The sequence below is a fragment of the Manduca sexta genome, chromosome 3 (assembly GCF_014839805.1).
Source record: "Manduca sexta isolate Smith_Timp_Sample1 chromosome 3, JHU_Msex_v1.0, whole genome shotgun sequence".
In the NCBI taxonomy this organism is placed as follows: Eukaryota; Metazoa; Arthropoda; class Insecta; order Lepidoptera; family Sphingidae; genus Manduca; species Manduca sexta.
The window spans coordinates 3,358,852-3,377,503 of record NC_051117.1 but is presented as its reverse complement, the minus strand read 5'-3'; the positions used below and the strand labels follow the sequence as shown (position 1 = coordinate 3,377,503).

At 40.6% G+C, this 18,652-nt stretch overlaps 1 protein-coding gene across 2 annotated transcripts in view; it reads right to left on the bottom strand.

Moving 5' to 3' along the window:
- Nucleotides 1-1,763: 1,763 nt before the first annotated feature.
- LOC115441226 (hexokinase-2) overlaps nucleotides 1,764-18,652 on the bottom strand; it is a 31,173-nt gene continuing 14,284 nt past the window's right edge. The window contains exons 2-10 of one of the 2 annotated variants that reach the window (XM_030165920.2): nucleotides 9,462-9,640; nucleotides 6,105-6,258; nucleotides 5,106-5,217; nucleotides 4,862-4,968; nucleotides 4,250-4,679; nucleotides 3,947-4,084; nucleotides 3,611-3,759; nucleotides 3,215-3,348; nucleotides 1,764-2,923 (exon numbers count right to left, since the gene is read on the bottom strand). In XM_030165920.2, coding sequence (XP_030021780.1) covers nucleotides 2,834-2,923; nucleotides 3,215-3,348; nucleotides 3,611-3,759; nucleotides 3,947-4,084; nucleotides 4,250-4,679; nucleotides 4,862-4,968; nucleotides 5,106-5,217; nucleotides 6,105-6,258; nucleotides 9,462-9,623 — 1,476 coding nt within the window. In that variant the 5' untranslated portion in view covers nucleotides 9,624-9,640 and the 3' untranslated portion in view covers nucleotides 1,764-2,833. The remainder of the gene's footprint in view (nucleotides 2,924-3,214; nucleotides 3,349-3,610; nucleotides 3,760-3,946; nucleotides 4,085-4,249; nucleotides 4,680-4,861; nucleotides 4,969-5,105; nucleotides 5,218-6,104; nucleotides 6,259-9,461; nucleotides 9,641-18,652) is intronic. The other variant, XM_030165919.2, reaches the window with a different exon arrangement.

The following is an 18,652-nucleotide window of genomic DNA, read 5'->3' as shown; positions in this document are numbered from 1 at the left end:
AAAATTCCTTCTTTTATTCTGTACCTGAGTCCAACTACTGTCTATATTCAACGTTGAGTCTTTTCCCTGTTCCGGGTAGTTCTCAAGTAAACTATGCTTCCGAATAGATGTTTCCTCGGATTTCGTGGCTCTATACTGTTCACTATCTGTGGCGGGGGTAGTAATATTTTGCGTATCCGTGTGTTTATGAACCGCTTCTGACAAAGTTATTGGTGTATTTATGGATTGATTAGTGTTGCGTGTGACTTGTGCCCAATTATTAGTATTAACTTTTTGTTCCAATTGTTGATTACGCATGATTACTTCTTGAAGCTGTAATTCTAACGAGTTAAATTTACAAAGTTTTTCCTCTAGTACCTTCACATATCTACGTAAATCATGCAGTTCCTTGTTAGTGTTCTTAAAGGCTTCCTCAATACTGTTAATTGAACGTTCTTGTACATCAAAACGTATAAGCACCTCCGATCGAAACTCACGAATCACGGTAAGCAAATCGCGTTCTTCCTCAGTGATTGTTACTTGTGATTTAATACGGCTGCCGCGCTGAGTATTGACGTTGCTGCTGGCAGCGATGATGTTACCCAAACCAGAATTCTTCCTTACAGGTGTATCCGCATCACACTTAGGCTTATGCGTCGAGCACAGACATTCAGGACATGTCCATTGTGTAACGAAGTCTTGCGTGTATGCTTTGAAGTCCGTCGTTGTTATCCCAAGACACTTCAAATCATAGCGTTTTCTGCAATTATCGTCTGAACACTCCATAAAGGGCGTATTCCTTATTACTGTACTACAACCACTGCACTTAAAAGACATTTTTATTTTATTTCTTTCCATCAATTCTCCGTAACACGTCCGTTCACCACGGTGACGAAAGAAAAAAAAATATATATATATTTCTATCAAGACACTCGTATCCCAAATCGCAATAAAAGTACGCCACCGAGGCAGTAACAAAATATACCACACCCACCTGCGCGTCACTGGATGCTGCATCAGTATTAGCAACCCACCTGCAGTGTGGAATCTTTTATTCTTAACAAGCTCATGCCCGCGGCTTAGCCTGCGTTTTAGTCCGTACCTCGGATAACAATATAATTTCAAGATATTGCCTAATATTTCATATTAGTAAATATACGAATTAAGTAGATAATATCTAAATTGGTAACCTTATATATAAATTATGAAGGTAGTTAATATTGACCAGATTGACAGATGACACTTGATAGTTTACTTCGCTCTGCCATGGTCGAGGCAGAGCTCAGTTGATCGCCAGTCGCCGCAGCGAACAGTCGTAGTAGAGAATTGTAATTGTGGTACAAATTTGCTTGAATTTAGATGCGAGGATCTGAGTTCATCCTTTTATAAAATACTATTGCAGTATACAAATGTTTTACTAATTTTTAATATGTAAAGTATTTATAATAATGATATGAAGAATGACGAAACGGTTATGAACACAACACCTTGTAGGAAGTTTCGAAATAGTTTTTACAGACTATCCTCTGTTGTTATAAATAGAGACAAATAAGTTGTAAATTCCAGCCACAGCGTGCACTGCGATCGCTTTACTATACCCCCACATGCACTTCGCACACAGCCGACAGTGTATACTATATAGTGAGTTTTATATTCATGCAGCGAAATGAAGGTGACAGGTGAGTGGTATTGGCGAGCGAGTGGCGAGTTGTCGCTCTGCCTGCCAGTCTCTGCCTCCGTCGTACGGATTCATAGCTCGGTGGTTTTGAGAATAAAACACGTGCCCGATTGTAAACATAATTTATTAAAATATTTACGAAAAAGATACAGTCTAGAGCGTGTGACTACTGACCAGCTGCCTGCGCCGGCGTACCGGCCCTTTCGAACAACACACATGAGTATGGCACGATATGTACTGACGCCGCGCCGCCCGACATACCACGCGGGCGACCGCGCACACACACACAGACACGCTCACGCACACACACGTTCACACATACATATAATCGCTAACTACTTAAAACGAGCGTTTAACGCTAATAAATGTCTCTATTTTTGCACCAAACGCACGTACAGAACGAGCGATCTACATTGAGCGGCCTGAAGTAAAGCACTACCCGACATCTACTAGGAACACCGGGACGTCGCTTACGACGTTTTTTGTCTTGCAAAACACCCAATATAAATCGGCCGTACTGCACTTGTTTAATTTTTTTTTTTTTTATAAAATATCTAATTTTCCTGTATTAGATCTGCACCAAGTGCCTCATGATTGTCTAAATATATTGTATAGGTTGTATATTATGTACAAAATACAAACAATATAATGATGTATCTCACTGGAGGAGGCTGCGAGGCCCTTCACGCAGCACGAACGTGGTCGCCAATTATAACGTGCACCAATGGAATGAGGCACAGTCGAACTTCACCGATTTCTTAGCTAAAAAACCGCTGGCTATAAATATATCAGTATCGCTTTATAAATATTTAACGTAACCCTGAATCGGTACACATTATTACCTACATCCATCTCCTGACCATTCCGCTATAATATTAATGAATATTTAGTAACAAATGCTGGAGGCGGCCACTTCCATCGCACATTCACGTAGATGTTGGATCATAACTGAGAATGGCGGCCCGCTGCTGTGGCGCCCCGCACCACACTAGACTTACACTAAAACATTGTATAAACTTATCGAGTATCAACATTGGAGACGAGCACTACAACCCTACAACTATATTGCACTAGTCACTGGAGCACAGCGGCTGCATTCGCGACACATTACACACTGCGCGCGCGCTGTGGAACTGTCCCATGCTCTCCAGTGGAGGAATGACGATGTGGGCTGCGCTAAGACTCTCGCACAGCGATGCGCGCCGCGATGGCGGCCGTCAACGCCGAGCCCTTACCGCTGCCATCCTCCGCGCCTCGCAGCGAGAACTGCACATACATACAAGTCGTTACACACACGAATAATAAAACGAAATGTAATACTGCATGTGTTTACAGAGCTGGTCTATAACAATATTTGCTGCACACTTAGATCGCTTGCCAATCTCGCACAATATAGAGAAGACTTATTATAACTTTTCTTTACTTTCTTTCTTGACACTAGACTGCGTTTGCGCTGTGAATAAAGCCGAAATTGACAGATGTGTTTGGTCGCGCATGCAATCATGGAGTTACACGTGCTGGAAGTACGGGCGCTGTAAATATGAGCGAGCGACTGACCGGGTGGTCGGGTGCGAGCAGCGTGATGTACTTGTCCATGAGGTGCGCGATGCGCGGGTGGTGCTTGTACACGGAGCCGTCCACCGCTACGCCTACGTAAGGCCGATCCATGCGCCGCAGCAATGTTGAGATACCTGCACATAGAGAAATTGATTCATACTCCGTAATATTAGCGCCCGGGGGCATACTAATGTTGCCGATTTTAAAATAATTTGTTCAAGGAATTATATCACGAAGATAAACCGTTATATTAAGGATAAAAATTAGAACTAGATTAGATAGATTTACATTGACAAGACACACATCTATGTGGAAACTTTTTTATTACGTGGCAATATGATCGTGGGATCTTGTCTCTCGACGATGTTCGCTTGGAGAAGGTATGGTTATACTCACAGACAGAGACGAGCTGAGCAGCGCGGTTGGAGATGACGTGCGCGACGTGTTGCGCGACGAGCGCGTCGGCGGACGACAGTGTGACGTCAGCGCCGCACGCGTCATGCAGCGCCGCCAGCGTGCGCGACACCTCGCCTGCACAGTTCTCCCTGCACCCACAATATCACGTTACTTATACTACATAAACGACTGGAATATCTGGCAAAATTTAATGATGTCAGTGTAGGACGAATTATATTCTTACTGGTGGTCTTGGTGGTTCCATCGTTTCGACACAAAAATTTCTTTTTCCGTCTTATTTCACAAAATAAAATATTTCAAATATTATTAACTCACTCTTCAAAGAGGCTGACATGCGCGGTCTGCAGGAAGCTGGGTCGGGGCGCTGCTGGAAACAGCTTATCGCGCGCCAGCGCCGACAGCACCGACGTCAGGATCTCGCCCAGGTACTTGCCACCAATGTACTTCTCGAATCTAGACAATCATTTAAACATTAATAAGTACAAAGCTACCAGCTCTAAAAGAGATGTACGTACTAAAAGAATTTCTTGCTGAGACACCGGCATCAACTAAGGAGCTTCCCTTCTTTTAAAGTAGACAACATTCAGCACCGTTTTGTAGCAATTAGAAGTGACTCACGTGAAAGAAGCGACGAGCAGAGAGCGCGCGTCTACCTCGTCGTCGAACTCAGTGCGAAGGAAGTTGAGGCACCCATTGTCCCCGAAGGCGCCCCACTCGACGTCGACGCAGACGTCGTGCACGGTCTGGTGCGGGCGCTCCCAGTGCTGCACGCGCTCGGCGCGCTCCATGTAGCAGCCGTTAGAGCCGGTGCCGAGGATGACGCCGATGCCGACGGCGGGGTCGGCGTGCGCGCCCGCCACCAGCGTGCCAGTGGTGTCGTTCAGCAACACGCGCACCGTCACATCCAGGTTGCGCGCGCGCAGGCATTGCTGAAGCAGTGCCGCCACGTCCACGCCCTCTAACCCGCCACATTTGAAACTCTTCGTCCACGTGATCAGCTCGCCAGACGAGATGGAATGCTGCTTCATCGGGAATGAAAATGTGAATCCTGTCGAAACCAATTAAAAATAATGTAAATAATCTTTAGAATTACGTATTTACTTCTTAGTACACAAAGCTTGTCATCAGTCAATCTGTGTATAGTTCCTTGCTTTGTTACAGAGAACAGCGTAACCTACTGTCGGGCACGAGCCTACTCCAATACTGAGAGGATTCTACAGAGCAGCTTACCCAATGAGAAGGTATCGTTCTCCATGCCCTCGGCGCAGATGAAGTCCTGCACACAATCGGCGAGAAAGTTGAACAGGTCATCGCCAGGTCCGAGCCGCAGCGCGTCACTGCAACCGATAACAAATGGAGTTAGAAATAGAATTTCAACTCAAAGCATCGCAGCAGCAGGTGGGACCGAAGTTATGAGAATGCGTTCAAGGATAACGAAGAAGTGAGATAAACTATTATATTAAGTGTTACGTACCTGATGTGATACTGCTTGACCTTCTCCTGCACGAGTTGGCCCGAACGCAACTCAAGGAACAGCACGCGGAAGTTGGTGCCGCCCAGGTCCAGTGCCAGGAACGAACCCTCCTCTGAAAAGGACATCATGATATATCAATACAATCAATTTCCATTCCCCGGTCAAAAAATGTCAAATAGTTATTCTAGTACAGAGAGATTCCAGTACTAATCTTACCTTACTCTTACTCGTATTATAAATACGAAAGTTTGTAAAAATGTTTGGATGTTTGTGAGAAGTAAACACAGAGAAAAGTGAACGAATTTGGATGAAATTTGGCACTCGTATAAACTATGTCCCGTATTAACATATTATAGGCTACATTTTATCCCGGCAATTTGCTCAAATGGGAAATAATGTTTTTTTTATGATTTCTAAATAGATGACGCTACCGTGCTCGTACTAGTACATACATACATACATAACATCACGCATTTTATCCCCGAAGGGGTATGCAGAGGTGTAACTAGGGCACCCACTTTTCGCCAAGTATGTTCCGTCCCATGATGTGATAGGGGGCGAGCCTATCGCCATATCGGGCACAAATTCCAGACTCCGGGCTGATACTGAGCAGAAAAACCCAAATATCACTTTGCCCGACCCGGGATTCGAACCCAGGACCTCAGAGCGCTATTGTACCGGACGTGCAATACAACTACGCCACCGAGGCAGTCGCTCGTACTAGTGGTGCTGGAAAATCGCGAATAATTTAGGTACTTGTGTAGCGGGAAAGAATTTTCACGTGGGTGAAGCCGCAGATGTTCATAATTTTCGTGACGGGTTCCTTAGGTATTCCTACACAGCTGCCAATTTTTATAATGTGCGAAAGCTATTCAATTCATTGCCCAAACTGTCACATGAAGAATATTCCAGCACAAAATATCCTCTTTCTTTAACTGTTTCATTTATTACCAATCAGTATTTTAACAGATTGTAAGTATATTATGTAGATGCAAGTACCTGTGCCGTCGGGCAACTCTGGCACGTAGGTGTTCTCCATCTGCAGACTGGAGGGGCGCTCCTGCAGGCCTGCCTCGATCTCGTGCTCGAACACGTCCGCCACACGCCGCAACGTCGCGCCGCACAACACCATCTTGCTTATTCGCGCTTCGATCTGAAAAACACAATAAATTTTTAAAAACCTAAAACTAAAAAATAATCGAACTAGTAAGTTAACCAGTTTTTTGGTATTTGCGTGGAATCTGGTACTATCAAGGAGCAATAAGCTGTATTGCTCCTTGCTGCCTTACGTCAGTACTCATTAAGTTCTTAATTGTGCGAACTTATGTCCGAACCGAATATATATCAGAGGAGATTCGTGACCATGAAAATCCTGCTTCCTCATTTACCGCCTGACCCGTAAAGACCAACAGAAGATGTGTATAGTACACGGAATGTATATGCGAGCGATGTGACGTCACCAAGTGATTGCGCGAAGTTTAATTAAACCGGGTCCATGTCTTGTTATTATCTTTAATTGATGTTGCAGCTAATGATGAGTGTGCTGCTACATACTGATTCCATACGCCGCGCCGCACTGCATGCAGTAATTTATACATAATATGGCATTCCATTATCACAACAAAGCCTTTAATTTTTGCATTTTTTTCATCTACAGAGTTCTAATATATCTTGCAGCAGCCCCACCCATTTCATATACTGAAAATAAAGGATAGTTGCGCCACTCATGTCATTTACTTGATGGAAGTCCAGACAGCGTTATACTCATTTGATTATGGATACGGATAATATGAAGATTAGATACAGACGGCGGATATCGGCGTCGTCTTGCGAAATATGCCTCTCATTGGGACGACTGATAACAATGTTGCTAACTACCGTGTAGTACGTCTGTCGTAAACAATATCTTCACAACTAATTTTTTTTCTCATCTCTCGATCTTAAATTGTAGAAATTTATATTAGAAATGGACCATAGAATAGCTTTACCTCATGCTGTAAACAGTCCATTGTGTCATTGAAGAACTATTTAATATTTATTTTAATTGGTTTGCTTTTATTTATCATACCCAATAAATTTACACCCTTTTCCACAAAATAGGAAGAGACACTCTTTCCACACTTAGGGTCCGCATAGCTGACTCTAAGAACTCTTCCTCTTTTGTCCGTGAGCTGCGGAGATAACTTACCATCAGACAAATTACGAAATTATGATACGAATACGGCGTGCTAATTATTTTTTGGACCATTGTACTGCCGCCAAATCTTCTGTATTAAATTGTGAGAATCGTTGGATATACGTTGATGCGGATATGTCGTTAGTTGGCTATCATACAATTTATAACTCAGCGACTGCTTGCGTCTGCCTTTCTCATTGAGGAACGTTTCAATGTCCAGTCAAGGACATTTCAATTTCTTACCAAAACAGCATAAGTATAACCTCAACTGATGGTATTGATTTGATGTCTATATTCGTATGTTGTGATTGGGAGCGGCCGGTTGTTTGCAATTAAAGCAATCAATACCAATTGAGGAGCGTTGCGGATTGTCGGCGTGGACACTTCTGGAACAATCGCGCGTCGACTCGCGAGCCGGGGAGACTCAGGTCTCGGGATGAACTACGCTACTTGTTATCGTCGTGCGCCGGCGGGGCCGTGAGAACTGAGAACTCGCTCGCAATCGACTATTTATTAAAATACGAGGTTAGGAAACGGTCAGATTGGCTGAGACCCATATTACCAGTGGAATCATGGACACAATGCCAACTTTTAAGGCAAAGATTAAAGATATAACAAGTGTGACTTTGTTAAGTTTTTGGCAACCTGTCCGAAAGAAACGAAATGACAATATTTTTATTTCACTTTAACTTTCTTTGAGGCATCTGTGGGTTAGTCCCACCACATTCAATTTTGCGTATTTTTCTTATTAATAAAATTGCCAAACAGCAGCAGCTCTACCATCGGGTGTTGCTAGTTATTGTTCTTAAATTTTAAAAAATATGTTTTCATTGAAATGGCTATTTAATAGTGTTGTGTAGTGGTAAATATCCGTGTAATAAAGTGGTTTACAGTGCGTGACGGCGTGTGAGGGGAACATTATCTTAATCCAGCGGATAAACCACCTCTCACGTCCACAACACACTTTTATGTGCTTCTACATGTATGGAACATCCACTTCTTTTCATAATGTTCGAGAATGCACTAATGTATATTAGACACTATTCCTATACTACTTCCTGTTTCATTAAATCTCTGAGTTGGCACCTTAGATATATATAAACACTGGTGTTTTTTACGGAATAACTCTTTATAGCAATCGATTTTCGAGCCTGTAGCTCTTTGTTTCACATGGTGCCTCCGTACTCATGTAGTTTGTACAATCTAGATCGGAGTTAATTACTTAATGGAGGTATTACCGGTAATAACCCTTGTTTCCGATACTCTTATCATAAATTACGATAATTACTTCTTATAATCTAAGAATGTCCTATAAAGAATAGACGTATTTTCAATAGTTTACTATGCCCAAATAATTAACAATTCGTTGATGTCGGCTGGCCTCTAACTAAGATTCATGCTAAATTAAGTATTTGAGATGCATAAAATAAAATAAAATACTTTATTTATCACGTAGGCAAACAAAGTTGCACTTATGATACGTCAAAACAAAGAATAAGAATAATAATTATTTTTAAACAACTATTAAAATTACTTATATAACTATGGACATTTTAAATTAGGGATAAAATTTATACAAAAGACAAGGTACAAACCGAAGTAACCAGCTCGGGCTGGCAAGTAGGGGGAAATAGAAGGCTAACGCGTCGAAAATTCATAAATTCTGAATACATTCAGTGCTACATTGTTCTGTAGTCTGACGCTCGTTCTCAAGGTAGTGATTGACATGGGGTCACGCGTTATTGGTGGAATATTAAAATATATGGAGCGGGTGACAGCGTGACGTGTGACAATAAAGACTAATGGAAGCTATGTTGCAGCCTGCAAGTATGACCTGCACGCCGAGTGTGACCGGCAACTCATCGACAGCCTAGTATTTATAGCAATCAGTACGACAGCACTGTGACCTCGCCAATTGACCGCCGCAATACACTATACGGCTGTGGGACATGATAGAAACTAATCAAAACTATTTAAGTACACGAGGAGAATGCCAACTTATAGATGGCTTTTATTCAATTTATTATGCAACCGCATTAAGTGCCAAAGTGCTCTTTCGTCATGCGAGAGTCATCTCAGGTAAGCAAACGCTGCACTATTATTAGTGCCACGCAACGGTGTGCAAATGTTTCCGAGTTCCAGTTTTAAGAATATTTCGTTATAACAGTAGAACTCTTTACCTTTTGCGCGCGTATCTTGTCGTCGAGCCGCAGCGGGGTGGGCAGGAAGTGATCCTCCCATCGTCGGTCTCCGTTGAGCAGCGCGTGTCCATTGAGCGCCCCGTTCAGCGCTGGTGGTGGCGGGCGGGTCTCCGCCGCCGCCGCCGCGACTGCCGCTGACATTGCACCGACGAGCTCTACTGACAATACACATCGGTCACGATCATAATTATACTAGATGCCGTCTAGAATCTAAAAAGATTTACAGAGGCTAACGTCTTAGAGAGTTTTTAATGCCTACTGGATGGATAAGCTGGATGACTAGTAAAGTCGAGGACTGCTGACAAGTATGACAAAATATAATACAAGCCATGTCCTGCAGTGGACTGACACGGGCTGATGATTGACGCTACACATAAGTACCAAATACTATAATCATAATCATAATCATAATATTTATTTGCTATGAATGTAGGTACAAAAACATAGGATGGTAATATAATTTATAGGTTCCGATACATTCTGCCAGATGGCGTGCAAAAATTAAGCATTGTAAATTTTTTGACTTAAATCAATTTACAAAATGAATAGTAACTTATAGTAATGTTAAAGAAATAATTTCTTATTACATAAGGAAACATTTACAAGTTAATGACAGTTTTTTTTTATTTATATATGTCGCCGCAGCAGCTCGTTATTCGTTGAATTGGTGAATTTCCGGAGCGATAGTGGCGCCATCTATCATTACATCGAGGAAGTATTAGAAGAGGAGGGAGGTCGACTGCTGTCAATATAAGGACCGGCCGAACGACGAGAGCAAGAATCTTGTAGAAGTTTTTGTACGAGTCTTATTTGGACGCTCGAACCGAGCACATTGTGTATTTCGCTAGTGTTACTATGCAGTAAATTGTTATTGAAGTAAAGAAGTGTTTCAATAATTGAATAACTGTCTGGAAAATAAATATAGACCGGTGAAACTACCGGTCATGTAAAAAAATAACCAAGTAAAAGAGTTTTCACTCCGACATATATAAAATCTTACTATTCCAATGTTATACATTAATTAAACTATCATCACTCAGAAAATCCTTTACAGAATAATAACACTTATGCAATAATAAAGCTATTAATTTCTGCTTAAAAATCCTTGTAGGTTGCTCTTTTATTTTATTCGGTATTTTATTGTATATAAGTGGTCCCATGGATAAAATGCTTTTTCTATACGTGGAGCTAACTGAAAACTAATTATTAAATTATTTTAACAGTGAATCATTGCTCAGGTATTGAGTAGGTACAAAAAAATGAAGTGTGAACGTAAGTACACAGCACATACGCCAATTTTTTTTATTTATTGTGTACTCAAACCTCAAACTTGCTAATCATTGACTGCTCCGTACTTTAATAGTCTAAATAATTGATTTAGCACACATTGAATTGTTTAATTAACCAATTAGTTCCAAAGTATTATTATATTCGTAATAGATGTATTAATGTAGTAAAGCAACAGACGAACACACTATTAGGTATATAAGTAGTGGCGCAAACTAAATGACATGGAGAAAATTATCAAATATACATATAATAAATTATGATAAGTATGTAACAATAGGTTTCTAATACATGTGTTTGTGGAAAGTAAGCGGATGCAAATAGAAAACTTCCGAACTAATAAACAGTGGAACAAAACTTGTTATCAAAAACAAATAAGACATGGTAAAACGCGCGGTGACGTGGTGGTGATCTGCCAATACAGATTATAGGCTGCGATACACTCGGTTTAATTGCTAGTGGGAAAGCACTAAGTTAATATACATAATAATAACTCTACTGTAGCTATCCTAGAACTATAGAAGCTTTTAAACATGACTGGCAGCTGTATTAAAAATAAGTTTTAAAAAGAAAAACTCTAGTTCCACAAAAAAACAAGTTCTTTTGGTACGAAGTCACTGCGCCATAAACCGATATGGGTTTATTGTTTTACAGCGGAGTCCGCGAAAATAAAGGCATTACAGAGTGCGGGTGGTGCTGTAATGTTTATTGTACGCGCTCAGGGACATGTCTATATACAAACGAAATAGTAATGGTTGTTAGACACAAAATCAAAATTGACAATTTGAAAATTTATAGATTTTGCCTATGGCATTAAGTCAGCCTGTATACATTTGTATATGAATTTTCTGTCTGATTTTCATTTTCATTGCTCTTTTATGGGTATATGATGAATTTTAGCGGAAGTCGTGATAAAATTATGTTAAGTAGACCTAGTGTACGCCGACATAATACACTCACCAACAGATTAATCATATTAATTAAATACGTTGCTGACCGCGTACAAATGCTTCATACCATTTTCAAAGAACTTTAAGATGAAGTCATATCTATGGCAGGTGATGCCGCGAACAACAGCTAGTTAACATTATAAAATAATAAAGGATTTGCAAATTACATAGTGCTGGGAATAATGTCTTGATATGTGTTTACCGGCGCGTTGTAATGTCTATTGACAATCATAAAGATGTGATAAGCGATATGACGGCTGGTGGCTTTTATTGCGGCTGTAACATTCGCTCAGATATGCGCTGTCACATAAATTAAGTAGCAATTTAGGAGAAATGCTGCTTAAATAATATGGCGAAATATCTTTCGGGTGGTTTCGTGGACTGTCCTTCGCTTGGTATCAAAGACTGTATAGTCTGTTTGCCATGCCCTGATAAGCATAGCATGAAGGCAGGAAAATGAGCGGGTAAGTCCCCTGTCCGCTAGTGTCACCATCGTGCATCAACACTCACAATGCCAGCTAAAATGTAGGCATTTCTCCGTTTGCAATGTAATGAAATGAATCAAGAATTTCACACGAGTCGAGACAGATCGACATTCTGTAACAGATAAGATTTGCACATGGAAGATGGGACAGGCTGAATAAACTGCTGAGTCAGTATATTGCATGAACGATAACATCAGCGGCGGATAGCAGGAGGGGACGAGGATAGTAGGAGGAGCGAACACAAAGTACGCGCAATCTAGCCTCATTTGTATAGGATTAGTGGGGATTTGCGCTGATATGACGCTATCACTCAGTAATGTAATCTAATAGCAATTTTTACTAATTTATGAGAGTGCAAAGGATACTTAATGACAACCAAATATTTACCCTAATTAGGAAATCAATTTCAATATTATGTTTAATAAATTTATACAACCAGTGTCAGGCTCTTTACTGACAAATCGAAGAGACAGTGAGAGTTTTATGTCTGATAGTCACTTATAGTGCCCGGCGCGTTGTCTTACTCCTCCTTACTTGTAACCGCCTTCGCAGAAAAAAGTCTAAGTTCGGATGAGGCTACGTCGCGATTAGGGTACGGGACAGGCGAGGCTTTTGTTTAGTGTAGAAAATGTTTGTTTTGTACTTGTGCATTATTTTCCCTCACTTTAGCTCTGTTTCGGTTTTGCACTTCACGACGTTACTTATGAGACCTTCACAAACGGTTATTACTAGTCTGGAACACGGCCTGCGTCTGCACTGTGTCTACGAGAGAAGCGCACCTGGCGTCCCCTGCGTGGCGACGAGTCTACAGAGACTACAGAGACCCCATGTAAGCGACGAGATTTGTTGGTCGAGACCTTATCGATAATGTAATGACAAATTAATTAATGAATTATTGTTGAATGTAAATACACATGACTAAATAAATCTGAGATAAATATACTAACAAATATAAATTCTAATACTTAGGTCATATTGCAGGATACTGCTCAGAATTTCGTTGGTTTAATTCAAGTATGACATTTTTAAAGTATCAGATATTATTTTTATCGAAATCTTATAATAGCAGTTTACAAGCATTTTTGGAATAGCACATTGTACGAATGTGTTGCATGTTAACGTCAGCTATGAATATGAAAGTACATAAATTACGCCAACTAATGTAAAAACTATATTGATTCACAGCAGCCCGCGGTGCTCTGTGACGTAGTGCGGTGTGCAGCGCGGGCGCGGCGCTAACGTCACGCCACACCACGCCGCGCCGCTGACGCGACCTTAGCCGTCATGTTTAGGAACTCTATCCAACGGGAGGGCAACGTTCACACACAATACACATGTAGCTTGCAGACATAACTTAAACTATGAAACGGCGCAAACATTCTGTAATACTGCACGCAACAAAGATTCATCTCGTGGTTAATCATTTTTTGTCAATCGATCACTAGACTAGCAGGTCGGTTATAATATTTTCTTTATCATTTTTGGATAAATACAAGGTCATAAATAATAACGTTAAATGCAATCATATAAACTTCATATTAAAACAAAATTAAAAGCCTCTTGAAGATAACATGTCCCGACGTTGTAGGAACACCGTTCTAAGAGGTTAATTCCTAAATTGTTGTGTTTTTAAATAATGCGCGAACAAATTGACAGCCTTTACTATTTTATTAGGAGATTAAGATTTTACGTAGATTTACCATCTTGTTAGGTGTCATTATTGTTTACTTTACAAATATAGTCACATAAAGACAACTGTACCTACTACATGATGTTTGTTTACTAAACAGTTTGCGGATTCTTAGGCTTGCTGTTCACAGACTAGTTGAAAAAGCGCGGTCGGCGCTCAGACGCAAGTATGTAGACGTATTGACAAGATCGACTCTATAACTGATGTTATTTTCATTTATTAATTGTGTTACATAAAACATCATAGGTCAAATTATTTGTACTTCACTAATGTAATTTTAAAACAAAGTAATAAGTAATATGTAGTAGGTACCACTGATAAAGTCCGAGAGAATGGACGCGCGTACGTAAGTTTTTATGCGTTCCCCAACAAATTAGCCCCTCAACACTAAAAATATGTTCACCTTAACCCGATTCAGACAGCGAAGACGGCATTTTAACTGACATCTTTTAAAATAGAAAGGAATGTATTGTTGCTCCACTGATTTCTGTAGCAATATTTACATTATGACAGGCACTAAAGTTATCAAACAAAAACTGCGCCTGTGGACCCCGAGTCCATTTGTGTCCCATAAAGTTGTTATATGTATGCTTACCGACATTTCTTCAAATACCAAACACCATCATAATATGAGTATCTCTTGATAAGTTTGAATTAAATTTTACCTACGTGTAGCAGTAGTGATTAAGCAAAATGAGCGGATTTAATTAAAACAAAAAACAATAATCATGTCGTTGTTATGGATATAAGATAAAAAAATACTTTTGCAATATCATGGATGTTTTTATACTATCTAAATAACGACATATACTAACCTAAATGGCCCGTAGGTAAGCTATAAGTACCTTTTCATAAACATAATCAACAAAAAACCCACACTGCTGCTGCACTAAAATGAGTACCAATCTTGATTTTTATTATTTAAAAAAAATATTTCCGACAGTATTTTTCCTCTTTTATTGGCCAATAAACTGTGGTAAGCAAACTGGAAGTAGCAAGTATATCCAAGTCCCCGTGTTTTGTGTGCTTGACAAATCTGTTGGTTAGCTGACAGCGGTGCCTGACCCGGCTATCTGTCGAGGCTATCTGCGCTGATACGTTATCGGCGCGACCCCCGATAGCCGCTCGCTGCAAAACGTTGCGTTTTATGGACCGTCGCGCGCGTGTGGACTCTGCTTATGCTATAAGCTAGGGTTGCCGCTTAACTTCCCCTAGATCCGGTTTATTTTAGATGATCGCCGAATAACTATATCAAACTAATAATACAAACACATGTTACTTTATTTATCAAAATAAATTAAGTAATTAATTCGCGATCATTGTTTGGGATTGTTTAATAAGTACTAAAAAAAAGTAGCAACCCTACGCGCGTTGTCGCGCCACCCTCACGGAGAGCGGGTCATGTTTGTTGATATACATCAATATAAAAACATTCCACTGTTTAACTTAGCTGATATTAATTAACCGATATGATTGGGAAGAAATCTCGCGAATATTCTGAAAACACTTTAAATAATAAACATTACGAGTGACGCGCCATGACCCCTACAATAACACTTACTATAATAATTAACGACTGTTGACACAAACTTTTTATAAGTTTATTTGAAGACAGCGGGGGCGCGCGGGGTGATGACTGACTACACAAAGAGATGAGACTATACGGAGAGCACAGACGCTGTCTACATCTTTTAAAAAAAGATATGTTAGCGCCGACTAAATACTGAGCCGTTCTGTATATTATATCTTGACCTGATAAAAATGACAACTTTTCGAATAGTTTAATGAAGGCAGTGTCCAATAGTGTAGTACCTTTATACAACAAGTCAAAATGTCGATATTTTGCGCCTCACACATGGAGGGCGCGAACGCCACGCGTTTGTTGACATTGTTTTACATATCGTGTATAATGAATGATAATTAATTGAGTACTATTATTTGTACAGTTTGCGAATAGCATCACTGGCGTTTGTAAACTTCAGATTTTAACAAATGAACAACTCGGCAATATACTTGTAGGGTTAAAAGTCTGCGAGGGTCCGATTCAATAAGTAAAATACCTTTGTTTACTTTTACCACCTAAGAAAAGCGCTGTTTAGTTTGAGTTCTGCAGTAGCCGGTGTAACCGCTGGATACCGTGGGACTTAACATGCAGAGCAATGTTAGAATTGTAACGTTGTATTGTATAGACTACACATAAATATAGGCAGATGTGAAAATCAGGCGGTTTAATCTCTTCTCATTAAGGGATTTACAAATGATAATGAAAAAGTAATAATGACTTGTCTCTGTGTCACGCATGCATATACTCGTAACCCAAATACAATCAATCTCGCACGTCTCCCCGCTCAGAAGGCTGGAGGCCCAACAGTCGGGCGGTGAGGCGCGGGGCGGCTTATTGAATGGCCCGCTACTGCATTTTATAGTAATCCCTGTGCGGGCGATAGCGGCAGACACCGTACATTCCACTGACGCCGCCACTGCCACTGTAATAGCCACCCATTACACTAGTCATAATATAAAGTATTACAAGAAATTCCATTGAAGTTTCCACTTGCGACAATATTTTAATAATTCCATGCTAATGCGACTCGCGGCAAGTCCTACAAGCTTCAACAAATTTAGGAATCAGCGTACTGTGATTGTTTAGTGTTTACACAGTAAAAATCATTTGACAGTCAACTTCTGCTAGTTTTCTTACAAATAAAAAAACTCGCTTTAAATATTTGATGGTGGTGTACCACGTTGTGACTATAGTCCCACCAGTTGGGTATCTGATCAGGCGTTGGATACCTTTATGCCCTCCGTAAAACACCGGATATTACAGCCTCGATAAAATTCTTGAAATGTAAACTATTTCGACAGGAAACTAGAACATTATGCTCGTACACGCTTGTACGTGGACTCTCTTCTGTACTAATTGTCTAGTGATCTACACCGTAATGAGATCCTAGAGTTGTTAAGCGGCTGTATCTAATTTGTTTTTAACCATATCGCTGTGTTTAATCTACTTTAACAAAGTGATTTAATTGTTAGCGAAGTGTACCACATGCTAGGTACTTTTATTGTACATACATTTTGTGGTTTTAGCCTTTAGGTGTTGTGACTTGTGAGTCAGTCGAGTCAATGTCGTTTCGGTTCACAACAACAAGCGATCAATTTAAGCTTTTACAAATTTTATGTCTAGATAGAGTGGCGCGCTTTAATTACTTTAAAACAATTAGGCCAACTAGTATAAGTTAGTGTGTATGAATATTATAAACCAGTGTGAATAATGCTAGTCGACATTTAAACTGCAGTCTGCCCTGCACTACCATCAAGTACAATGCAGTCATCTTGCCTGCCTCTAGAAACCTATCTACTGTCCCAATGATCTATCTAGAAAGTGTACGCGCTGTTACATATGATAAATGCAGGGCACATAAATCTGTATTGCACGCGACACATCCTGTGCGATGCTACACGGCCTAGCAGGAGATTTATTACTGAATGAGGTATTTATAGAGTAAACGAGCTATTAGACGAGCACTGGCGAGGGTCCCTAGTGGTGAGTATCACAAGTATTCGCAAGCACCTATGATAGTCGACAAATTACAGGTGTCTTAAATGATGATCTTTATGAAATAAAATTGAAATTTATAAGGTTTTTCGGCCTTCTAGAAACTTCACCAATAGTGCGAACATTAAAACGCAAATTCATATTGTCTTCACGCGAGCCATCAGACACCAGCACAAATCTATTTTACCTAATGACTCTATTTGCACATCGATACATTAGCTGTACCGATGTAGTACATGTACCGTGTGATGAGAAATACGTTCTTATTGAGGACAGGCCGCACGCAGCTTACAATGTGTAGTGTACTGCACTTATGGCATTTACCTACTATACATAAACCTACTTAGCTGCAATGGTAAGGTTGAATGCTATTGAATCGAACACAAAATGAATTTGATGTCTTGCAACGAAATTGTAGCCTGCGCCTTCAGGGCTTCTGCCGAACAATCTCGTTTCAATTAACCACCAAAGCGCGGCCGAAACGCGCCGGGAGCATGGCGAGGGAGGCGCGGGACCCGGCGGCGGGGGGGTCGGTCATGTGACCCCCCGCCACAATCGGTGGGGTCACAATGATCAGTGATTCAACGAGCCATAATGGACAATTGCGCGATTGTCAGTGCACAATTGATGCCTTCGCGTGGAATCGCCGTCGTGGCGTGCGCGCACATCCGCAACTGCGGCCGATCACTAATCACTGCACTGTCTGCCGCGGCGACGGACGCTCAGACATACATCATTAATACAGATTAGATCTCTACCAGAATGCAAGAATTCATGAGATTAGTTATTAAATGCACTGGCATTATTTATGTCGGACGCCAAACAGCGGGCTGCAACTGTTGTGCTCCTGTTTTATTCAGTGTAATTAATTACTGGACATTATGAGAATTAATAAGTTTGAAGTTAATCTAAAAGTCTGTCTATTTTAACATTAGTCATGGGTAGGTTTAACGCATATCATAATACGGACACTCTTTTATCTTTTATAAATATCCTAAATTTATAAAAAGAAAATCTGTGTGATGGGCAATATATATAATTATGCTGTAAGCTTAGAGAAGCCGGCAATAAATTATTGGTAGGTACACAAGCCTATGGGGCACGACTAATTGTCAATGTGAAATATTAGTGAGACGCGCATTTGCCAGTTCTGTGCGCTGTTTGCGCGTCAGTGTGAGTGGACGCTCCCCGGCCTCCTC